General features: G+C 38.4%; 4 protein-coding genes across 4 annotated transcripts; 2 read left to right on the top strand and 2 right to left on the bottom strand.

Annotated features, from left to right (window-relative positions):
- The first annotated feature begins 995 nt into the window (after positions 1-995).
- Positions 996-2,732, top strand: LOC110759926 (SH3/FCH domain protein). The gene is made up of 4 exons (XM_021962072.2): positions 996-1,153; positions 1,279-1,361; positions 1,469-1,559; positions 2,442-2,732. The coding sequence occupies exons 1-4, from the start codon at positions 1,116-1,118 to the stop codon at positions 2,470-2,472; spliced, it is 243 nt and encodes an 80-aa protein (XP_021817764.2). The 5' UTR covers positions 996-1,115; the 3' UTR covers positions 2,473-2,732.
- Positions 2,733-3,512: 780 nt separating this feature from the next.
- Positions 3,513-4,171, bottom strand: LOC110759888 (uncharacterized). Its single transcript, XM_021962030.2, has one exon. The coding sequence runs from the start codon at positions 4,149-4,151 to the stop codon at positions 3,723-3,725; it is 429 nt and encodes a 142-aa protein (XP_021817722.2). The 5' UTR covers positions 4,152-4,171; the 3' UTR covers positions 3,513-3,722.
- A 9,896-nt stretch (positions 4,172-14,067) lies between these two features.
- Positions 14,068-20,945, top strand: LOC110759936 (potassium channel AKT1-like). The gene is made up of 11 exons (XM_021962084.2): positions 14,068-15,411; positions 16,462-16,827; positions 16,991-17,048; positions 17,147-17,455; positions 17,536-17,781; positions 17,916-18,014; positions 18,130-18,162; positions 18,274-18,459; positions 18,576-18,770; positions 18,888-18,963; positions 19,790-20,945. The coding sequence occupies exons 1-11, from the start codon at positions 15,224-15,226 to the stop codon at positions 20,701-20,703; spliced, it is 2,670 nt and encodes an 889-aa protein (XP_021817776.1). The 5' UTR covers positions 14,068-15,223; the 3' UTR covers positions 20,704-20,945.
- A 581-nt stretch (positions 20,946-21,526) lies between these two features.
- LOC110759937 (RING/FYVE/PHD zinc finger superfamily protein) lies at positions 21,527-24,955 on the bottom strand. Its single transcript, XM_021962085.2, has 7 exons — positions 24,476-24,955; positions 24,057-24,308; positions 23,665-23,750; positions 23,409-23,555; positions 23,093-23,216; positions 22,032-22,318; positions 21,527-21,910 (listed from the first exon to the last, which is right to left on the bottom strand). Exons 2-7 carry the CDS (start codon positions 24,238-24,240, stop codon positions 21,818-21,820), a joined length of 921 nt encoding a protein of 306 aa, XP_021817777.1. The 5' UTR covers positions 24,241-24,308; positions 24,476-24,955; the 3' UTR covers positions 21,527-21,817.
- Between the last annotated feature and the right edge of the window lie 515 nt (positions 24,956-25,470).

Raw genomic sequence — 25,470 nt, 5'->3', positions numbered from 1 at the left:
AAATCCATTCATCAATATATCATACGACCCTTGATTTTCAAGGCGCTGGAGCACCATCTCTGTTACTCATTCATTCACCACATATATCATACGACCGTCGCTCACTGAGCAGCGCGCCGGAGCACCGCCCAAAACCCACCATCAGCACCACCCCTAAACGGCCTTGTAGCTCAGGCCGTGAACCTAACAGCCGAGATCAGTTCCTCTCTCGGCTACAATCGTTTGATTAGAAGACGAGTTCAAACAGGCGCACCACTTGACCATTCTATCCACATCAACATCTCGACGCACGGTAGACCGTGCTGGCACGCCCGCGCACAACCGCACAGCATCCAAAAGTAGGAAGCCACGTGTTAACGCACATCCCCTCGGCCCGGAACCCCAGGGCGTGAGATTTGCGCAGCCGACAATATATGATTAAGTTGTTGAAGTGTGTCAGAAGGGGGAGATAGTGTGGAAGGGGCGGCGACCAAGGGGTGTAGGGCGAGGTATGAGACGAGGTCGAGTGGGCGGTTCTATCTTTTTTATGATCTTTTATAATTTTTTTAATTTTATTTCAAAGGGTTATAATTGGATTTTATGTCCAGTTGTAAAATAAAGTTTTAATTGTTTTTAAAAATGACACATGGTAAATTTTAAATGGAAGTATTGTGGTGATACAGTACTATTCTATAATTTTTGGTGGAGTTGGGGTCAATGATGGATGAAGAACTCGAAATGACGCTTTTACCCTCTCACTTTAACAGATAAATTGACAAAGTTGGACGGTAGGACCCAATTGAAACTATTTATCGAGTTAACATATATAATTGGCACAAAAAAAAAATTACGGATCCAATTACAATTGGGAGCCAAGTTCAAAGACGTCTATTGAATTATGTAATTTTGATATTTAACACGCAGAAACCTATATTTACATAAACTTATTTATAAACGGAAAATAAATAATTTTGTAGCATCACGCCGTGATTTTCGGCTTGCTAGGGTGGCAACAAGAAAAAAATTGCATTTTTGGGTGTAAACAAATTTAATTTAAAATGAATAATACAGTCGTCTGCCGGCAGTAAGTTTTAGACCACCATATCAATTCAGATCTGAAACCCTTCGACCCCACCATGGCCTCCTGGCCCTCATCGTCCGATCCCTCTAATCAGTAAGTCCGGCGAAACCCACAACGTATATTCCTTCTGTGTGTCTGTGTTTTTGCCTTTCAATTCATAGAAATTTGTTCGCTTTATTAGTATTGATATCAAATTGTGTTCATGAATATGTTGAAAGGGAGGCTGTTATAAGAAAGAGAAGCCCGGGGTCCCAATTTAAGTTCTTGGTTCCTCTTATATATGCCCCTGTTCTTCCGCTCAGTAAGTTTTGCAATTTTCTCAACTCGTTTTTTACTTGATTTTATCGATTTTTCCCATCTGGGTCTTATCCCTTCAACAATTTTCTCTGTGGATATTTGATTTTGCAGTTCGACTCTCGCTGCGTAAGAACCCAGTTGTACGGGATCGTTTGTTTACTGCTGTGTTGGCGGGAGCATTTGCCCATGGCTTTTATTTGGTGTATCCTTTTTTTTTTTATGGTGAGTTCTTTTTATGATTGATAGATTATGTATTGAATAGATAGGTTGGTGCTACGCTGCTGAAAATTCACTATGCTAGAAGAAATGAAAAGTTTTGATCATTGCATATAGCTTGTGAACTGAGGTTAATAGTTGGAAATAATTACTTCCTTGCTTAGAAATTGGAACTAAAGTTGATAGATTTTAGTATTTTATGCCACAAGTTTGGATCTCTAGGGATGTGCTTTTGCAATGAGTGGCTATGGAATATGAAATGTTATGGAATGTGTGTGTAAATAAGATGGGGCACTTTTTTTTATCCTTTATTGTTCCCAGCTCTTTGAGAGTGCCTATAAATGAGGGTAGAATCTAAACTATAATGATGAAGCAGAAGGGGATGGTAAAGCACATTTCTTTCTTTGCATGAGATGAAGCCCTTGTATAAAAGCATGCAAAATGTGTCCATCTGCTCTTCTCTCATTGTACCAGTGTATGTTCTGGTGGTAGACCACATGTGAGAGGAGAAAGGGTAGGGGAATTGGTTTTCGAGAAATATTTTCACTTGCAAGTTAGAATTTGTATGAATAATGTGATAATGGATTGGAGATATCAGTTGTTGAAATAGATTACCTTCAACTTCAGTTGAATACATAACAGTATGACTCATTCTGTCTTGTGTGCATGTGAGACGAAGTTATGCAACTGCATCCTGATGTGGTTCCGTTTGAGAATTGGAATTCCAGAATCAGATTTATGTTCCTGTAATTGCAACTCAATAATTTTTTAGTCTTATGATCTCTTCAAAACCCCAACTATTTTTCTCTCTCCTTGTTGTTATTGTCTTCTCCGCAATCTATTGTTTATCCTTGATGCACGTATTCAGAACTGATCTGTATGATGCTGAGAGCAAGTAAATGTGCGGAGCATGGCTTGAATTGATTTGCGGGTTCGTTGCAGCCCAATGTTCCAATGGCACCAACAATAGCTGAAGCCAACTTTGATAATTTTTTTGAGATTAGTTTCAGATTATATCCATTTATCATGGAGTGATACAGTTCACAACACAATACATTTCATTTTCTTTTCACTGAATGGAGGTGTAAGAATCCGAATCATTTTTCTGCTTATAATTGCAAGTGAAATAAATACAGAATGACTCAACTGGTTTTGTGAATTGTAAGGTTTGTTATGGTTTTGTGGATGCTTGATGTGCTATGACGGGTTGGTCAACACTCTGCTGGTTATGCAGGATATTTCGTACTGGCTTAGCTGCAGTGGAGTTGGCATCTGTTACATCTGTGCTTTATAATTTGAGAATTATTCAGGCGCCAATCATGGTGTCCCTATCATGGGTCATGTCAGTGGAGTTGACGGTCGTGAGTTTCATTACCTTATGCATTCATTCAGTGCGATTCTCATACGCATATTCCCAGTTTGGATACTTTTCTAATTTGCAGGATCCTACCCAAGATTCAAATATACCGTATCCAACTTGAACTTAATTTGATGGCCCTACATTAGCCTTCACTTTGAGCGATATTTTGAACTTATCAGTAAAGGGATTTTGGGGTAGGGGCATCCTTATTTCGGAAGGGGATTCGAGTTCAGGAGGAAACGAAGAGGGGCACCCAAATATTGAACTTATCGGCAGGGGGATTGGGAGGAGGGGCACCCTTACATCGGAAGGGGATTCAAGTTCGGGAGGGAAGGGAAGGGATAGAAACACCCAAATATTTAAGGAGGGGGGGTTCGAACTCGGAAGGGCACCAACCTGAACTGAATTATTGAACGGTTGAACCAATCCAAACAGATGAAATTAGTTATGGTTAGGCTCAACCATCATCATTATGGTTAGGCTTAACCGGCATCATTTATCATAATCAGACATCGTCATCATCATTATCATACAAGCAAATAATCCAATATCTTGTAATCGAAATAGCAAATCCAATAATAAAGAAAAAGGATTATATATATATATATATATATACACACACACATCAATAATTACATGCTTCATCGTCTAAGCCACGCAATTAACTAAGAACAAGCGTTAATTACATCATAGACGTCACCATCTTTCACATTTTCCACCCCTAAAATCCTACTTTATGAAAAAAGAAAGATAGAAGATTTGGGGCTTTATTACACCTAAGTCGCCGGCTCATAGATCGGATCGGTTCTTGAAATCGGAGGCCAGCCTGGAGGCGATTGATGAGTGGTACATGGCGTCGTGAAACGACTCCGTCTCCATGGTCTTGATCCGGAGCTGCCTCGCCTTCTCCTCCGTGAAGCAACCAGGCGCGAACCGAGATCGCCAAGGTTTCGAGTCGGGGCCCGAGTCCGCTCCGCCCTCGGCCTTGCCCCGGGACTCGGTCTTCGAGTGGGAGTCAATGTAGTCGGGTTCGGAGGACCACCCGAATAGGGGGGTCCACCACTTGGACGCCGAGCCTTTCCGGATAACTGAGTCGGGCTTTCGGTTTCCGGTGGCATGCGGCCCGATCAGGGTGGGCCGAAAATGGATGAGATTGGTGGACATTTTGAGAGAGAAAAAGCTTGGGAAAGACGTTGGATTGGGAACTTTGGTTAACATTAGACTTGACAGTTGGAGCGTTAGATTCAGAATTTAAAGGGAAAATTGTGTGGGAAATGGATAAGGCCGGACGCGTGTCGGTCACTATTTTACAGTTCTAAGGGACATGTGGGGTCCATGTACGCTTTGTTAATGACTTTTACCGGCTATTCCGGTCTTCACGTTAGGTTCTTCGGTGTCGATCGTGATGGCGATGTTTTAAAATGAATTGACGAAAATAACCTCGTCTTTGCGGATCTTTAATGCCCCTAATCTTCCAAAGATTAGGGGCTATCTAGAGCTATAGCCTTTCAATTTTAATTTACTCTTCTTTAATAAATCTTGATTTAATCTTCTTATATTATGCCAAAGACATTATGGGTTCGGAAGGGCCTGTAAGCTAAAATAGTTAAGAGCAATTACCTTCATTTGCATTCGGAATTTTATGTTCAAATTCCCTTTTTCCAATATCGTCTGTAATGATAACATTAACAGCCAACTAAATTTCATGTTCATCACAACCGTTGGGGTAAAATATATAGCCCAAAACAAAAGAAAAAGAGTTATGAAAACACGTGAACTAGAAACCAACCTCTCAGTCAATCTTTTAATATGGATCGCACACATAAGTTATAACATAACAAGTTGTCGATATCATGAAAAACACAAAAGGTCGGATTTCTTCTATAAATTTGGTCTCGACTTGTTATTCCCACCCCTCCCCGTCCCCGCTGACATTTCCAAAATAGAAAGAGGCCAAAGTAAGGTTCAAATTGGGGGAGGGGGGGGATGGCGCAAGAGGAAGATTCCTATATGCTTTCCTGTCCGGCATTGATCTTATTCGCTTTCTTGTCCTCCTTAATTTGCCGTGGGTCACAACGAAATGAATGCACGGCTTTCCCGTGGGCTTCCTATTCGCGCATAAGACACGCACGTGTTTCGTTCATAAAATAATAATTTTGTTTTTTCTTGACAAACCGATATTTTAAATTTATGAGTAACACTTGAACAATTATTCAAATCAGGCCCAAATTGCAAGCCCAAGAAACAAACATTACCTTTCAAGAGATAAAATAGAAGCATGGGCCCAAATTGCAGGCCCAAGAAACAATCAATACCTTGAAGAGTTAAAACAGAAGCATGGGCCCAGCAAACCAAAATACAGCAGTAATATTACAAAAACAGTGTCATTCTATAGTGAGCGGCCTTATATATGATGTCCTATCTCTTAACCATTGAATCATGCTAACCAATTTGATTTCATTCGACGATTAAGAGATAGGGCCTCCCTTAAGGATCATATACAAGGCCCTTGCTATAGAATTCTTGCACAAAAACAAGATGAAGCTTTGCTATTGCTATTCTTGCCAATAAACTTTCCAATTAGATACGAAATATGAGTCATTCTATAGTGAGTGAGGGTCTTTAGGGTTTAGGGTTTAGAATGACTATGAGCATATGAGAGGTAGCGCCAAACATGACCAAGAGACTTATCTATTTTAATTGGATTTGTACAAAACAACCAATCAAGCCCTAAATTATGTTTGCCCAAAATGGCCTTGGAGTATTTGGGCTTGTTACTATTAAACGACTGCGGCCTAAATCAAACACAGAGTCCTACAGGAGGAGAAGGGGGTTGAGCTTTGGCCTACACACACCAAACTCGCAGCATTGCAATTTGGAATCACAAATTTCATACAATTTGCCAAATAATTCGAACCTAAAACAAAAATAACAACCTCCTCGGACACTGCTCGTGTTGCATACCTTTCTTCTTATCAGGCAAAAACAAAAACAAGAAAAATAAGAGTTGGCATCATCTTGGGCTTGGTCGTTGATGGTGATTTTTTCAGATGAATGTGAACAGTTTGCATCCACAAAAATCTCTTGCAAGTCACAAAGTCAGTTTGAAACTTCGAAGGAAGCAAATGGTGGTAGGCCAGTTTATGATGGTTTAGTTGTGTTTTGTCACTTTTTAGTTGCAGAGGTTTGCATGGAATGTCAATGAAGTTATCGGGGCAAATGCCACCTTGGTTTGGTTTGGTGGTCCACAAAACCCGCATGCAAAAATTCATTCATTCAAACCCATCCATCCCCTATGCCTATACTTACTCTCCCTAAGTTTGAACACAATATTTTCCAGGTTTTGTCAATTTGTGTGTTGGGTCGATTTCCATTCAAACCATTAATAGTAACCCAAAATAAAATATTTTCCTGATTTTCCATTCAATGAACTGATGCAATGATTTGAGTGTGACAATTGGGGGAATTTCGATGGGTCCCATTGGTCCCTATATGTAGCTGCTTTCATTTACAAACCCAGTCCTTTTTGGTGGGCCATTTTCTCTCCCACGGGCTCCATGGGATCACTGGGCTTGTCTCAGCATCTTCTTCAAAAATTTCCAGGTCTATCTAAGTATATACCCTTCTTGCCCCTTACCCACCGACCAAATGCTCCATCATTCTCCAATTTTTTTAATTAACTTTTTAACTTTTTTCTGCCATAAATATGTGTGTAAAAGTTAGGAAACACTCCAATGTAAAAGTTAATTCTTTGTTTTCTTGTCACCCTCTCTCTATTTTTGTCTTCTCATCTTCCTCCTCTCTCCCCCTTTTTTTTTTTTTTTTTTCCTGCTTCTTTCTCTCTCTCCATCTAGACCTATCAATGGATCGAATTTTGATTCAAATTTGGTGTAATTAATGGGAGATGAATTGAACTTTTCAATCCGATTATAAATAAATATGGATATGGATTATAATTGATCCGATCCGACTTAGCATGAAGTATAATTTAGTTTTTTTTATGCTTTATATTAATATTTTATATATGTAAATGAGTAATTTTAGTTTTATATGCACTAAGAATTTGATGATAAAATATCAAAAATTAATATAAAAATTAGATAAATACAATAAAAGAATAAGGGTACTAATGACATTTTAATTTTTTATACATCACAAAATAGATCCAGTAATAATCCAATCCGATCCGAATGTAACCTAGGGATCATCATTTGGCCCGCGGGCTCGGGTGCCCATGGGGCCCCGCCCGGCCCATCGAGAAAAAGCCCAGCCCGGCCCGTTATGGGCCATGGGCCAACCCGGCCCATCAAAGTGTGGGCTAGGCTTGGGCTAAGGGGTCTAAAGCCTAGCCCGGCCCATAGGCCCGGCCCAGAGAAGCCCATAAAAACCCGGCCCGTTTGGCCCATCAAAGCCCAGCCCGCTTGGCCCATGATTATAATGTATAATTATAATTATAATTTATTATAGTGGACTATGGGTGTACTAATTTCTAAAAAAAAATACTTCTTGATTTTGTTTTTTTCCTTTTGGTAGGAACTTAAACTCTCTCTAGACGTGGTTTTTATTTATGGAATTTACTCACAAAACCAACATGAGTATTGAACAAATAAATACCATATTCGTAAATTGTTTTATAAAAGTCACAACACAACACTAGCCCATTTTTTAACCACTGACCGACACCTTTAATCAAAGAGAACCATGAAAGGAAAAAATAAAAGAAAAACACCCAAGATTTGTTTAATTTTATTTCTCTTTTCGGGAATGAGAAAATTCTCTAGAATTAAGAGGGAACGGGTAAAAACATAAAACACCAGAAAACGCAGAGCCACCTGAGGCATCATGCTAATTGCCTCTATTTTCTCTTATTTGTAGAATCTGCAATAGCTCCGCATGATCATTGTTTCTCTTCCACAGTGCTTCTACATGCTGGTTGGCACAATAGAGCTGCCTTTGCAAATCCGCCACCTGAGCCTTCAAGGAGGCTACTTCCTCGGTCAGAGCTCCACACTCTCGCGTCCTCGCCAGTAATCTTATGCCCAAATTTGTAGCGGAGACTGCTTGGAGAACAGTTAAATCATGAGACTCCTCCACCGCGGCCTTGTCTGACCTCTGTGCCACGTGCAGATGATCTGCCGGTGTGAGTCTACTAACAGTCATGCCTCCTGGCAGCACTACTCTTTTCGACATTACCTCAGCAAAGTTTGAGGCCGAGCCATGATGATAGGAGGAGTTTGGGAAGATAGGGTTTGGAGGAGCGCCTACTTGAACATTCGGTGGTGCAAGTGATAACTCAATGTTGAGATTATCAATGAGCTTAGATGAGGATGCCATTGTTTTGTTTCTGGATTTTTTTTATGGTTTTCCTTGAGTTTTCAAGAAGAAATGCGGGGTAATCCTACACTTCACCGATGAATGGTTTAAATAAACATCTACTGATGAGGGAGCCGACATCCACTTCGGTTTTCTGGATTTACCTCCGCGTTTTCTGGTGTTTTATGCTTTTACCCTTTAAGAAGTTAGTATCCCCGGACTCCTCCACCACGACTCTCTCTGCCTCCTCAGGTATAAAGGAAATGACTTTCTCTTTCCAATGGTTTTTTTTAAGTCTTTTGCTTGATGGATGGGGACCATTCTTAGCTTGTTGTTTATGAGATCCAAAGCACAAAAGTGCTCTTCATGATGTTTATTTATAAAGGAAATAATTAGATTCTTTTAATTTTTAATTTTTATTTATTTTATAAAAAAACTGTTTATTTATTTATATTGTTAGCCCATTTGGCCCGGCCCATTTTGGCCCATTTGGCCTAGCCCGATGAGGCCCGTAAAAGCCTAGCCCATGGGGCGGGCTCGGGCTTTGATTTTGTAGAAAAAGCCTAGCCCGGCCCAGCCCGTATATTTTAATTAATCTAATAAACCCGGCCCGGCCTAGCCCAAACCCATTAGGCTTGGGCCGGGCTAGCCCAGCCCGGCCCATTGCCGATCCCTAATGTAACCCATTTATAAGTCTATCTCTGTCTCTTTCTATCTCTCTCACTTTTTTTTTCCTCCTCCTTCTCTCCCTCTCTCTTTCTTTTGTTTCCCTCCTTCCTCTCTCCGTCCGTTTCCATCTCCTCTCCCTTTTTTTTTTCTTTCCTTTTTTCCTTATTCCTCTCTCCGTCTGACAAGCTTTTCGGAATTGAACCCAAAAAAAAAAAGTAGAAGCTTTTGGGTGAAGATGCCAAGAGAATTTCAATTTTCAAACTTAAAAATAATATAAAATTGGTTTTTGCTGTTTTGCCGACATCGACTGCGATTATCGGTTCAACCGCAAAGTGTCGGCCGGTACTAGTATCAAATATGTCAATACCGCAAATTTGCAGTCGGTTTGCGGTTGCTGGAAAAAGTTGCGGATTTCGAATCGCATCCACCTCTAATTATTATTATATGTATGTAAAAAAGTTAGGAAACGTACTGCAAGGGTTTAGGCCTCCAGGATATTGAGCCGCCTCCTCATATTCAAGTTCGAGTTCATCTTTCATGTAAATTAGACTAGTTTAGACTATCACTATTATTATTATGTATATAAAAAAGTTAGGAAAACACTCATCTGATAGTTACAGAGCATCTAACTCAATTATTTTAGTTACAATTATGAACTTAAGTAGAATGCTAAAAGTTTTGGAATAATATTGTTCTTGGAGTGTTTTGCTTTCGAAGGGTTTACTCGCACTTTATAGTCCCATTGGTTTGTTGTGTAACCTAACCTCCAGACTGGGAAAAACAAAAGGGAGGTTCACGAGAGCTTAGAAGTGAAAGGCGGGGGCCAGAGCTTAGAGAACCAAGAAGTGAGAGATGACATGGCCTTTTGTGCCCATCATGTATATGTTTCTTTTTTGTTACTTATTGCCTACCGATGTGAGTGCAGCATGCTTTTCTGTTTTCTGAGGCCTAAATTATGGGGCTGCGCCTAAGCTTAACTTTACAAAGGCCGGGATCTACGCCATGCGATTCACATGGTCGGCTGCATATCATAATTGAATCTACAATATTCTCTCCTGTAGCTACAAGCTAAGTCTAGTTCTGGTCAAAAGTTGTGAGACCATGAGAGTTGGATGCTCTTTCAGTCTGTCAACTAGCTTTTCTCTTCTTTTCTTATTTTCTGTTTTTGGGTCATCTAACTCTGTCAAACCCTGAGAAGGTGATCATGATTCTACTACCAATAGAAGCTTTTCATTTCTCTTCTTCTATGGTAGCTAATCAAAGCCAACTTGCCCTGCATTAAGTTTTTTTATTTTATTCTTAGAGTATGATCAGGGAAGGAATAGTAGTTGAGTTTTTGGTATCTTTCAAAGGCCCTGGGAAGGAAGAATGTGCTTCAAGAGATGATGATGAAAAACAAAAGCAGGATTTTCAGCTTGCTTAAGACAGAGGGCAAAGTTTACACATGTCACAATAAGGTTGGTATGCAATCCACTTTGGCTCAACATAATGAGTAAAAAACCTGTGTGAACCCGGCCCTCGGTATAAGGTATGAAACAAAAATGAGCTTTTATCTTGTCAAATTTCCATTATGATGATCATGCCCATTGGATAGAAAAATTTCATACGCGCGTGAAACACTGTCAACACAGGCACTCTATGATCTCAAGTCTCAACCACAAAAGCACTTGTGACTTGTCCCAGAAGCAGTCCAGAAGAGACTGGTCCAGAAAAACCCGTGTGCCTATAAATGCCAAAATGAGGCACTTTTTAGAACTTTCAACAAAACCACTTCAAAGATATTAGTTTCAACTTTCCAAGATATGGACCCATGCAAAGCAATCAAACTGGGACCAACTACATCTTTCAGACTTTCCCTTGTTCCTGCAGAGTCTCATCTGATACAGAGAATCTCTTAAAACCCTTATTAAATTTTGGCTCCTCTTTTTGCCTGCCTCTTGTCTACCCACAAAACGCAGCTTCTAGCGTTAAATCATGTGTTGTCATGCATGATGTAATTAACATTTTTGGAAAATTTCAAGCGTAAAAAATTCTCTTGACAAGTTCGAATTCACTTGCTAGATTTAGTCAATTGATCAGTAGTAAATTTGTCCCGTTGCACCCAAATTTGAGTCATCCTCCCATAAGTAAGATTAATTTAGAATAATTTATTAGAATATTGCTTGTGTGAAAAAAAATAAAAATAAAAATTCCAGAATGACCCAAAAATTAAAAGCGGTCCAGCCCAAAATAACAACTGAAGGTCAACTAAAATTTTCACCCTTATTTAATTTAATTTTTAAGTAAGTGCAGAAGGTAAGGTAGTTGAATTGGGGTAGGTGAAGGAGCATAGACATTGTTTGGGAGTTGACTTTCATGAGTCAGAAGTGTGGAATCTCTTAGAGCATTTCCACCGTGTAGCCCTTGCCAGGGCAGGAGAGGGCCCAAGCCCCGTTTCATGGTTCTAGCAGGGCTTAAGCTGCCCGGGCAGCTCGTGAGCTCCACAAGCCTAGGTAGGCCCGAAGGCAATAATAACTTGGGTTGTTGTCTGGGTTTGTTAACGTCAGCATCGAACAAAATAAAAATAAAAAATCTAAAAAATACTAAAAAATTCAGATTTTTTTTAAAAATAAATACTTGGTCATATTCTTCACTTCCCACTCAAAAACTCTATACAAATTCTTCTCTTCATATCTCATGTGAATAGTGGTTGTCATGGCAATGGGTGAAAACACCACAAGCCTTTTGCAAGGGCTACCACTATTCACATAAATAGTAACAACCCTTGCCATTTGCCATGGCAAATGGGTGGAAGTGCTCTTATGACAATGACTATAGATATATGTAATATTCAAGTTCTTTGGATTGCTTGCAAAAATGCCCTCCTTAAATTTGTTATTTTATTTCTTTTAATAAAAAATTTCCTTCTAACTTTACAAAATGTGACCAGCAATAAATTATCTTAATTTTAGTAATTAGTTATTGTGATTAGCTAACTCGAAGAGGAAATCATAGCTTCCAACCAATTTACTTTTTTAATACGTGGGTTAAACCGAAGAGGATCCTTGATTAATAATAATCCCGTGGAAATATGAATCAATACTCAAAAATTCCTTTTTATTTCAAATCATCCAATCAAATATAAATTGGTATTCTAAGCATCATCATGGGAAATTTCTAAGCGACTTGTCATATGGAGATATATACCATGCCATGAGAGACATAGATGGAAGGAGAAGGAGAAGAAGAAGAAGAAGCCCACGCCGAAAAAAGAACTATAATAAGAAACAACAAAACAAATTCACCTCCCCTATATCACGGTCTAAATTAATAGAGGTATATATAATAAGAAAGAATAATGCTACTTTTACCATATTTGTATACCATATTCCCATACCATCTTAGGTGGCAGATGAGGTGGACAGTCACATCAATTAAAATTAATGTAATATTTTCTTTTCTTTTATGATTTATTGATACTTTTTAATTGATGTGGCTATCCACTTCATATGCCACATAAGGTGGTAAGAATAGCATTACTCAATAGAATAAGAAAACCACAAATCTAACTTATCAAGCAAGTTATAGTTCGAAGTCTAGGTTTAACACACGAAAACAAAAATAAAAAGATAGGCTGCAAGAGGGGAAAATAAATTGAATATTAAGGAGAAAAACCTAATTTTCTAAAACTATAACAGTGCATTTGTGAAAGATAGATGTTGAATAAAATATGACAATGGGCTATTTAATTTGAGCTTTTTTAGTCAACACATAAGGAAGCCATTCTTTTGGGCAATCATCAAGAACATTATGGAGCCACCAATTTTGTTGCTACCAGCCTACCAGCTTTATTGCCCACCCTCTTTCTATTTAGCTTATTACTTTTTAATCCCTAATAATAACATTTTAAAATATTCAGCCGGTTCAACATTATGAGTTTAGTCGGTATGACATTATGATTCTCTTTAGGTTGCCTGAGAGGATTGGAACAATGGTTTTGTTTCTTAGTTTGATTTAGTCTAATAATTCCCGCGAGAAGAGAAATTAAAATGCAATGCCCCAAATGTATCTTTTTCATAGTTGGTTGGTTACTTGGCTTCAAGTTGTTGGACTCAGCGTTTGCAATGATATATGCTAATTAACCCGCCCAATACATTTTCGGGATTTAGATTTAATAAATTTGTTTTAAGTGGGATTTTTTTAATTAATTTTGTCATTCAATGGTGCACGTCGGCTTCCAACACAGCTTTTAATTTGTCTATGCAGACTGTAATCAACCTTATTTGAAGGCAAAGTATCCAGATCCTCTATTAAGTGCCAACAAATTAGGAAAAATGCAGAAAACTTTCTAATCAAATCAAATTATTGGGTTTGGAAAAATAATGAACCAAGGCAAGCAAATCTAAAATACCTAATATAGTAAAGATCGTACGAAAATAAATAAAAGATTCCTAAAATCCACGAAAATCCTAAGTTAATATGAAGTAGGAAATTAAAAATAAAAGCTAATTTCGGAAAGTTGAGATGATGATAATTGCTTACAAAAATAGGAAAATAAATAAAACAAAATCGGGATCTTTTATTGTGTTTTGGTACCATTAATGTAATGAACCCCTTACATTTTCTTTGATATTTTGGTAGGAAAGAATTTAATTTTATAATTATAAAGAATAATTAAATGCCAACTTTATTTTGTATGATGGGCACGTATTGAAAGCAAAAACTCCCAAAGCTAGGTTATCCCACCTCCACTGCATGGACCAGGGTTTCGTCGTATTGAGCGTGGGCTGCTTAATTGCATCATAGTCAATTAGCCTGTTACAACTTACGTGCGTTGACTATGTTTGAGGAGGGAGAATGAGATGGCCTTCCCTTCCATATAAGCATGTTCCATAAATGGTCAATCATGTTCGTGCACATAACGATGATTGAGATATGGCTGCCGGGGCTTATAAGGAAAAAACTGCATTTTCTGGGAACCTGGTAGGGAATATTGTTAGGTGTGATGTAACATTTTTTTTTCTAAAAGAACACGGAAATTCCACGAATATCTACCATAAAATAAAAGTATATCACAAGTTAACGTTTAAATAAAACCTAAACTTATATACAATATTGAGTACGGCAGTGGTAGATTTTATTGTGAGTTTGAGGTGCAGATAAAGAGATGCATTTACAGAAAATGATTTCGGGAGACGGTCCAATTTGGACTCATCTGACATCAAAGTGTGTGTGTGAGTGAAGTCGATCATTCCAAGGACACCTTTGTTAGGTTGCATGTCCATAAACAGAAACTCATAGCTGTAGATTATTCCCAAAGCGAAACTCACACCTGTCTCCCTCTGTCCCACAGCACACACACTGCCTGTTTCATGAGGTATACAAAGATATTTCAAATGTTTTTTTTTAAGTTTCGATTTAGGCCGTACAATTTTGTAACTTCCATCTAACTGCATACACAATTTAGAGGAGAATTTACCAGAAAAACAAAAAGAATCATCTAAGGGGAATATTTTACAGGTAGGGGAGTTAGGAATTTCTCATTATGACCTCGTGTTCTCTTTTTGTATATCATGACAAATCACTTTTCTTGTGTTCATCTTTGAAAGAAAAACTCAAAATTTATTGGGGTTAATTACAAACTCACTTCAAGTTGATGAGCAAAATAAAATTGCTATATGTCCCTCCAGAAAACCTTTGGTCATGTTGCCTGAATGCCTAGTTTGTCCGACCAACCTCACAAAAGATCAACACCTCTTATATTTTGGTTTCACTCGATCCCACCCGGGTCCCATCCTTATTAGAGAGTTGCCTTATAAGGTGGCTCTATCCAAATTTCTCTTTCATATCCCTCAATCGCTACCGGCAGTCTAATCTATTCGACATCAACCCGGCCCAATACAAGAGAGTTGCCCTCTACGGTTGCCCTACTGAAATTTCTCTCTCCTATCCCTCTCCACCAGTATTGATTGCCTAATTAGTCGTCGTCAACCCCGCGGTTAATAAATTTTGTCGTACAGGGTCAAAAGGGTCAAAAAAATTCTTCTGTATAAGTGTATAGTAAAGAGTGGGACAGACAGGGCAGAGAGAAACACAGTAAGGGAGAGAGAGAGAGTGCAGAGAAGAAGCAAACGGACGTGAGTAGGCGCAATAGCCAAGACCCAGTATAATAAAATATTACAAATCCACAAGGAGTCTCAGCAGACCAGGTTCCTTATTTATAGCACCTGGAAATCACACCAAATCAGGACCAAAGCTTGGAAACACAAAACCAATAGCCAACGCCACATGCTGCTGCTGTGACGTCTCTCTGAATTTTCTGATTAACAATGGAGAACAGAAAAATCAGAAGCGTGTTTAGTGTCCCAATGTGTGGTGAAGAACAGCTGGAGCTCTCAAGAGATGGCAGCCAATACAGTCTCTCTACCGGGATATTGCCCTCGCTTGGTGCAAGGTCTAGCAACCGGAGGGTCAAGCTCAGCCGCTTTATTGTGTCACCTTATGACCGCCGCTACAGGTTCCTCCTTTTCCTCTCTTTTGTTTCTTGGGCTGTCTTTGTTTCTTTCTGTTAGTGCTTTTTTTATATTAAAATTATGGAGTTGTTGGTTGCATTGACTAAACTGTTTGCTTGGTTATTTTTATGTTACCTTTTCTTCTGGGTATATGCGTTTGGAAAAGAACGGCATTGATATTGAATCTCGAAGCGTTACAACAACTACTGCTTTGTTCTTCTTTTGTGGTTGTTTTGTTTGTATTTAGTCCCCACTGGGATTTTTAATGCTTTTTTTTTTCGAGCGTTTATAGCTTTTCTGTTATTTGGTTCTCTTTTCTTTGCTTTCTTGTTTATTCAGTTCTTCCATCTTTTGGGTATTTAGAAAAGCCAAAATTGAATCTTGGGGTGCCTTTTCAGTGATCAAAAGGATTCATTTGTTTTGTTTTTTCTTTTCAGTTTATTATTTTATTTCTTTAAAGTAGGTTTGATTTTACGCTTCTAATAAAGTGGTTGTGGGTCTGTGATGTTTGAATGGTTATGATAAAGTGGTTGTTGTAAAAAGAATTTCACTGTTATAATTCTAGGGGCCAAAAGTATCAATTTTTTTTTGTCAAAAGAAATCTGGGCTGATTCTATGCTAGAATATACGTTTTCTGTTCTGAAGTGCTTGGCTTTTCTTCAATTGAGACTTTTTTTTTTTGGAGTTAAAGAAATAAACTTTTTCAACCAGACAAGCGCAGTACCGAATAGCAGGCCTGGAAAACATCCTATTCGACTTGTATAGAAAACAATCTTGCGTTTTCATTTGTTAATTTTTGACATATTTTGAATCAGATGGAAAAGGAAGAGTTTTGAATGCCAATCACTCAACCAAGACATCCTATGTTTTATATTGGAATGACTATATTTTTGTAATCTTGATTTGGCTAATTATCTCTTGGAATTCTCTTGCAAGCTGATTCGGTTTGATCAGTTTGATGCGTAACTACCAGGTTACTGTGCACAATATCATTTTCTGTGAGAAAAAAGAAATATCTTTTTGCTAAAATTATCTGACTGAATTGGTTTTTGCAGGGGATGGGAAACATATCTTGTTGTTCTGGTCATCTATACTGCTTGGGTGTCGCCGTTTGAATTTGGTTTCCTTAAAGGACCAGGGGGACCGCTCTCCATTGTAGATAATGTTGTCAATGGTTTCTTTGCTGTGGATATTGTTCTTACATTCTTTGTGGCTTACCTGGATAAGTCTACATATCTACTTGTTGATGATCACAAAAAGATTGGTTGGAAGTATGCAAGATCCTGGTTTCTCTTTGATGTCATATCCACAATCCCGTCTGAACTTGCTACAAAGATCTTTCCAAAATCTGTGCAATCTTATGGCGTTTTCAACATGCTTCGTCTTTGGCGTCTACGAAGAGTTAGTGCACTATTTTCCAGGTATGGGATTTTCTTCATACAAGTAGCTTCCAAGTTCTAACTACAGACAGCATATGATAGAAACTTAGAGTAGCTTTTTCCTTCAGTTGTTTGATTGCGAAATGAATATCTCAAGAAGAAGTTTTCCTTTGTATTAACTTTCCCATTATTCTTGCTTGAACAGATTGGAGAAAGATAGGAACTATAACTACTTTTGGGTTCGCTGTGCAAAACTTATTTGTGTAAGTAACTTTGATGGCTCTGCGATTATTTACATGAACAAAATGCATTTTCTTACATTGTACCACCATCTTATGGGGATTTGGATGCTCTTTTGTAGGTCACTCTTTTTGCCATTCACTGTGCTGGATGCTTCTATTATCTTTTAGCTGCACGTTATCGTGACCCCCAGAAAACGTGGATGGGAGTAGAAATCCTAGAAGAAGACATGTGGATTCGATATGTAACTTCAGTTTATTGGTCTATCACTACACTAACAACAGTTGGATATGGAGATCTGCATCCGGTCAATACAAGGGAGATGATCTTTGACATAGTCTACATGCTCTTCAACCTGGGATTGACATCATACTTAATTGGAAATATGACCAACTTGGTTGTCCACGGGACCAGTCGAACTAGAAAATTTGTGAGTAAATCCTTAATTGCTAAGTGCAATAAAATTAACGAAATGTGAAAATCTTATTTTACGTTGCTTCTATTTTACAGAGGGATACCATACAAGCTGCCTCCAGTTTTGCCCAGAGGAACCAACTGCCTGGCCGCCTGCAGGATCAGATGCTTGCACATTTGTGTCTGAAGTTCAGAACAGACTCAGAAGGACTGCAGCAACAAGAGACTCTTGATGCCCTTCCTAAAGCCATCCGCTCAAGTATTTCACATTATCTTTTTTACTCGCTTGTCGATAAGGTGTACTTGTTTAATGGGGTTTCAAATGACTTGCTTTTTCAGTTGGTAAGTTCAAACCAATCTCAAAATTTTCAATTAAATGCTTCTTTCTCCAGTGGACCTGTCCACATTGTTTGAACTATCTCTGTGTAGTAGATAGATGTTTGGTTGATTTTTTTCTTCTTCTTCTGAATTCAAAGGTGTCGGAGATGAAAGCCGAGTATTTTCCTCCCAAAGAAGATATAATCTTGCAGAATGAAGCACCCACTGATTTCTACGTACTTGTCACTGGTGTTGCGGTAATAATTTCACCTTTCTTTTTCGTCAAGTTTCAAGGGAATTATCAATTTTCTATACTCTTTGTTCAAGTTTATCTTCTGAATAATCTACTCTTATGTTTGAATTACTTAACAGGATTTAGTGGTTCTCAAAAACGGAGCTGAACAGGCAAGTCTAACACTTGAATAGAATGGACATCTTTTCGCGTTTTTAAGTTCCGTTGACCTTGGTGGCTGTGATAAATAAGATTCTAAGCAACATTATCCTACACAATTGCAGGTCATTGGCGAGGTAAAAGCTGGTGATCTTATTGGTGAGATTGGGGTACTCTGTTATAGGCCACAGCTCTTTACAGTTAGGACCAAAAGATTGAGTCAGCTACTAAGGCTGAACCGTACTGCTTTCTTAAATATCGTTCAAGCTAATGTTGGAGATGGAACTGTAATTATGAATAATCTCCTCCAGGTGAGTTAGGTTGATATAACCTTGCGATATATGATCCATAAGTTGAAAAAATTTCTTTGGTTTCTAGTGATGATGAATTTTGACATGTTATTGGCATTTCTTTCTCGGTGGGGCAGCATTTGAAAGACCAAAAGGACCCAATAATGGAGGGAGTTCTGTTGGAGACAGAGAACATGCTAGCTCGTGGTAGAATGGACCTACCTCTCAGTCTATGCTTTGCAGCAAGCAGAGGAGATGACTTGCTGTTGCATCAGTTGTTGAGGCGTGGTCTCGATCCAAATGAATCAGACAACAATGGGAGGACAGCTCTGGTTTGTGAAATCCTCTGCTCCTGATTTTACATTTTTTGTATGTTTTTGTAATGCATTAAACTCTGGATATAATGATGCTAACATTTTACATTTCCCCTTTGTTGTTTGAAAAACCAGCATATAGCATCAGCCAAAGGAAGTGAGAACTGTGTGCTTCTTCTACTGGACTTTGGGGCAGATCCTAACAGCAAAGGTACCAATGTGTTGACTTTTATTGCTTGCATGATCTTTTAAGTCAACTGAACTGTAATTTAGAAACACTCCAGTTTTCCACCTAAATGTTTGACCATTGAGAAATGGTCTCACCTGATGTTGTTGACTTTCCCTTTATTAAACTACTTGATACGATTATTTGCTCCATTTCTTGTGTTCTTTTTTTGTCTTCTTTTTATAAAATAAAAAAAATGGGTTGACTTCATAATCTGATCCAAAACAAATGCATCTTGCTATTTGACAAATTTTTAAGTTTATTATTAGTAATACAATACTAACCCCATTTGAGAGGATCTGTTCATCTTATCCTCATCCTTTTTAGCATGATATAATATGAAAATGTCTGTCTCGTTCCTCATTGCATCGCATGCATAATGACATGGACTTTCTTATTAAGATAATTGGCAACATACAAGTTGTCAATTATTCAATGTGAAGGAAGTCAATGCAAATGGCCTTATCTTTTTTCAAGAATGGTTCGTTTCTGTTGATTTCATGAAACTAATCTTAGAATGGTTTGTTTCTGTTGACTTCATGAAACTAATCTTCTGTGTGCGCATGCGCGTACATGTCCTGTTTCCATTATTGGATAATCATAACTTATTTCATAGGGTCGGTCATATTCTTTATTGTGGACCCACGCCCCTATACTCCACATAAAATTGCAGAATTGCTCAAATTATATTCTTTCTTAATTGCTTGTGAAATTTAGTTATTTAATTGATCCAGTCTAGTCCTCCGTATCAAACCGCGGGATAAGGGTAAATGGTTTAACAATAACTTGACTTTGTTTCATACTTTGACAGACTCAGATGGGAATTCGCCACTTTGGGAGGCAATTCTGAATGGTCATGAACCAATTGCCAAGCTGCTGCAAGACAATGGTGCAGATTTCAACTCTGGGGACGTGGGTCAATTTGCTTGCACTGCCACCGAGCAAAGCAGGTTGGACTTGCTCAAGGAAATCGTTGGACATGGAGGTGATGTCACACAACCTAAAGCCAATGGAAACACAGCTCTCCATGTTGCAGTGTCTGAAGACAACGTTGAAATCGTCAAGTTCCTGTTGGACCAAGGGGCTGACATTGACAAACCAGACCTCCATGGCTGGACCCCAAGAGCTCTGGCAGACCAACAGGGGCATGAAGACATAAAGAACCTTTTCCACTCAAGGAAAGAAATATCCAAATTTCTTTCTGTTACCACTCTCGAGCACCAGCAGAATGGAACCCGTTTCCTTGGGAGGTTTACAAGCGAGCCAAACATCCAGCATCCGTCCCAGGACGGCTCATTTGCAGGAGCCGACGGAGGATCTTGGGGACGAAACCGGCCACGGCGCAGGACTAATAACTTCCACAACTCACTCTTTGGCATGATGTCAGCTGCCCACACCGGCGAGAAAGACTTGTTTTTCGCGGTGAAGGGGGCGAGAAGTCCTAAGAGTAAAAACTATGGAAGTAACCCTGCTAGGGTGACAATTAGTTGCCCTGAAAAGGGTGAAGTTAAAGGGAAGCTTGTGCTGCTTCCGGTGAGTTATGAGGAGTTGCTTGAGCTTGGTGCAAAGAAATTTAGCTTCTCACCGGCTAAGGTCGTGATCAAAGAAGGAGCTGAAATTGATGACATAGATGTAGTTAGAGATGGTGATCATCTTATTTTTGTAAGCGTTGGTGAATCACAACAAGAACCTGAGACCCAAGATTCTCCAATTGAAGGAGATTAAGATGTTGGGTTTAGAGATGGATAAAAAAGAAATGGCCATGGCTAACTTTTTTTTTTTTTTCCTGTCATATTTTCTCCATTGTTTTTTATTTTTTGGAGGGCAAATCAATGTGACAACAAATGTACATGAAAAAAATGTAATAAAAATAAGTTTACCTTAGTGTTAAAAGAAACTTTGTATAACATATTAAACAGTGGTGAAGACTTGTATATTTTCTTCAATTCTCGAAAAAAAACATAAAACAACTTAAGTAAAGCTCAGAGACAGAGACTATCGGCCCCAAAAGGAAGTAGACTACCGAAGCTTGCAGATATTTCGTATTTGAAATAAATCAATGATGGCTTTCAGTGGAAAGCGTACCAAAACCAAATATTTATTTGTTACTCACTTCAAAATTATCGAAGAAATCTACACTGGGTCCCAACCACGAGACTAATTCTATGTTTGTTTTCAGGGGAACTTGGGGCGGGCTCTACATGTTTCTAGATTCAGTCACTAAAGGCTCTAATGTAGGAAAACGAAATGTCTATAATCCCAAATTTATATCTTCTTGATTCAAATGAGACTTTCGAATTTGATTTTTGTGGTGAATAGTTAAATCGCTGGATTTTCACTGCAGTTTGTGCAAGCACAGCTCCAGAGCAAAGGAAGGAGCCATGGCATAATTTTTATACTTGGTTGATAACAGGACGCTACCTTGAGATCAAGATCGGTAGCTTTTGACGAAGAAGATAATAGTAATTTGGGTTATAAATTAATTATCCTATAATCCTACCAACCCCAAAGAGGGGCCGAGGGTGGAGAACAGATGGCAGCATTGAGGTAAAGCATACAACACCAGCCTAAAATCCACTTCATGGAAGACAAATACACGCAGGCTTCATAGGACTCGGGAGGAGACAAGTCCAAGAATATCCGAACTGGTACAATATCAGAGCAGAGCAAAATCATAAGAGACTTGAGAGTATAAAACTACTGCACAGGTGGTCACATTTTGGTGAATTCAAGGAAGAATGAGACTAAAATCTTTTCCTTCTCTGCTCCTTTAACGTCAAGCAAATATACATTGCCGATTTCATTACCTGATAACTTTATTTTACCTCCTCATCCATCACTACAACAACTTGAGCATTTTCAGACGTGCTTCATGTTCTGGATCCAATTTTGGTGGGGTATAACATCCATGAAGATCCTCCACTATGTACTCCTGCAAAATTTTGAAAAGATAAGCACTCTTGGACTTCTGAATGAAGCAATATCTAAACAGTCAAAAGTTGAGAGATTATAAGTATCCAGACATGCACAGGAGAAGAGTGTCCAAGACTAACCTTTGTGAGTTCCCTCTTGGTCAGGATGTGATAATGTCTCTGCCAGATCCTCTGAATAGCCATGGTAGCAGCAAGGAAACCATAAGCTATGCCAAGTATGGCAAATATGACAACAAAAACGATAACTAAGGCAAAGCAAGCCTCCATAGACGCAGGGAAACAATCCAAGATTCCCCAACCATAACAACAATTCTGGCAGCCAGCCATTCTTGGGTCATTGCTATTGAGGGATGAACAGTGTAGTATAAGCCCAAAAAATCCAAGCAGCACAAAAAAGGCCAGTACCCCTGGTATTTACAAGTGCACAGTGGCAAAAGTAGAAATGTTTTTAATACAAGGCCATAGATGTAAGAGATTGATAACAAGTGCAATATTTATTTGTTTCTATATTCCTTCTCATATAAAAAACGGTAGAAGTAGAAAGCCTTGATACTGTTATACCAAACAAGATGATACGACCAGATTTTCCATATCAACAAAAGACATTAATAGAAAGCAAAATCAAAGCACAGCCAGTAACAAATTTACTGATTACTAACATAACTGACAATTAGCTTTCACAGTTTCTACTATTATGAAGGAGGCAAGGTCAAAACGGGGGGAATGGGGGAGTATTCTTCACACGTTCATGAGGGGGTATGCCATATACATTAGGTAGAAACAGCACAAAGATTGATGTTTCTTAGCAATGTCCAAAATAGTACTTAGCAATGTGTCATTGATATTTGTTAGCAATGTCCAAACAACAAAAGACTTTTATGCTTACTGAACGAGAAATGGCAAAGAAAATAGCACAACTGTCTTTATTCTATCAGAAACTAAAAATTTCCCTAAGATACCATTCTGACATATTGGATGCCAAACATTAAGTAGCAACAATTTCTCGACCCAGTAAGCTGTCTCATGTTTGTTATTAGATATGAGCATTATAATAGAATTGATCCAAAACTTGCTTCAACTGAATTGTTAGTCAGATACTTTTGAAATGCGAGCACCAGAGTCAGAAACAACTCAGAACTACATAAGTTTTTCAAATAACATTTTAAGGTGTAAGAGTTTACCTATACAATAATAAAATGGTATAGGATGTTTTGACAAGATACGATCCCAACCATCACTAAATGAATTCCTGAAGGCACCATCTTTGTCCATGACATACGCAAAGCCACCAATTGCAACAATTACCTGGATAAAAGTTAATCAGAAACAGGCGGAGGGTTATTATTGCCTTTCAAGAAAAAAGTATACCACAAGAATTACAACAGAAAAAGAAAGTAAATAAATGCCAGAAACGAGAACATAACTGCTTAATTAATTAAAGAATGACATTGTGTATGAACCCTTTTATGGAACATAATCCAAAGGACAATTGCTTACTGATTGTACAGCTAAAAATACAAGGACAACATCCCTTGCCACGAAAACTCTGAATTTTATTTTACGCCAAGAATTGTCCTCATATGATTCAACTCGAAGGTGAAATTGGGCTTTGCAAGTTGTGCAGTGTGAGAAAGCAAATCCCTCCTAGAAAAAACAGAGGGAAGTACAGTAAATAATAAAATAAACTGCTCACTTTAAGAAAAAGGGAAATGCAATTTCCTCACTGTAAGGAAAAACAGAAGAGGTTATTTACCTTAACAGAGCGCCAGTGGTCAAGACAGGAGCTATGAACAAACTGCTGGGTGCCTTTACACATGCAAGGTGAAATCAATTCATCCCCTGAAGAGTTAAACAACAGGAATCAGGCCAACAAATATGCCTAGGCAGCAATGAGTGCATCATGACATAGATTTAAAAATATAAAAAAACTCGGAATCCCCACCCCGGGACATATGAAGATCACAGTTTTCCCAAATGGACTAAATTACTGCAACCTACAAACATAGACTAAAACTACACAAGATACAGTCTTTCCAAGTTCCCAAGTATGATTAAAACACAACAATTTAAACCACAAAACAATAAACAATATTCATGAAGAAAAGAAAAATCAAATTAAGCTTAATATCTTTACGCGAGATTGACCTGGTTCAGCATCGCTTTCAAGACAAATGCGACAACAGGGAATGGAGCCAGACTCGAGGTCTTCATTGTAAATCTCACTCGAGCTTCCAGGTGACGAATCTTCCTGGTTCTCTAGCAGAGGGTCCACGTCAGTAGGGTCTCGTTCCCTTTCACCTGGTGGCTCTAGCTGCACTTCTCCTTTCATTGATCGGCCGCAGAAATCGTTCAAACAATTGAAACAACTCCCAATTACAGCAAGCAAAGATCAAAAACCTAAACTTGGTCAAAAACGCAATAAGAGAAGGGCTTCAATTCAATTCAAGTGCAATTCGAATATCTGAGTGAGCATTTGTTTCTTTTACACAAGTTTCTCAGCGATTCCAATGGAAACTCAAAAATTAATTCATGAAACAATTTGCGATTTAATTTTAAATAAATACCTGAATTTTTGCAGAGAATTATCAAGGCAAAATCGTAAATCGGTGATTTTACGAAATCGAGAGGTATAGGCTGTTTAAGGATTTTGATATTTTCTATACGACGCGCGGTGCGTACTGCGCGCCTGGATGACTTGACTGGGTAAACTTGGACTCTGTTTTTTATGGGCTCCATGGATTTCTTTATGTGGATGGATGGGCCTTGACGCTGAATATTGGGCCACTTGACCCGCTTCAGTTTCCACGTCTCCAAACTTAAACTCGATACCAAATTCTTGTGGACATATTTTTGTAAAAAAGAAAAATTGAATATTGATAAGAAAGTAAATAAAGTAGCAAAATATTAAAGCTAAAAGGAACTACATTAGTTTTCAGATCCATAACTTGGCTTAGGAGATGGGATCCATATTAGTTTTTCTCTAATTCGAACATTTAGACAGTATTAATATTAAAGTCCGGTTCTGTAGATTTAAGTTATTGAAAAAGTGCAATGTTGGTTGCAGATTGAACAAGAAAAGTAATCAAAGGAAAAGTAATCAAAGGAGGAAAACAAGTATTAAGAAGAAGAAAAGTAAAATGTGCGTAATTTCCTTTATGTTTCTAGATTGTTATAAAGCTACACACACACACACCAAACACGAACTAGGTAGTGACTTGACACAAATGACAGCAGCTTGGACGTGTTGACTACGTGCGTGCTTGGTTAGATAGATGGTCCCAAAATTTGGTTTGAATGCTTAAAAGTCATTATCACTATCTGTCTTTTGCATATTTGACTGGTTTGAAATTTACTTGGCTTTCCCTTTACATGACCTGACCCCCATTCATTTCCACGTACCTAAATTCCTCACAAGTCAAGCATCCCACATGCAGCTGACACAGACACATTGTGGAATAATCTTAGCCCAGCCCAGCCCCATCATTTTTCAGTACCCTTTTGCACTGAGATGAGAAATGACAGATTTATTTCCCACGTTTGATAATGTCGGGAAAGTAAT

This window comes from Prunus avium, chromosome 7, assembly GCF_965620075.1.
Source record: "Prunus avium chromosome 7, drPruAviu1.hap1.1, whole genome shotgun sequence".
Taxonomy (NCBI): Eukaryota; Viridiplantae; Streptophyta; class Magnoliopsida; order Rosales; family Rosaceae; genus Prunus; species Prunus avium.
This window is presented reverse-complemented; position numbering and strand designations above follow the sequence as displayed.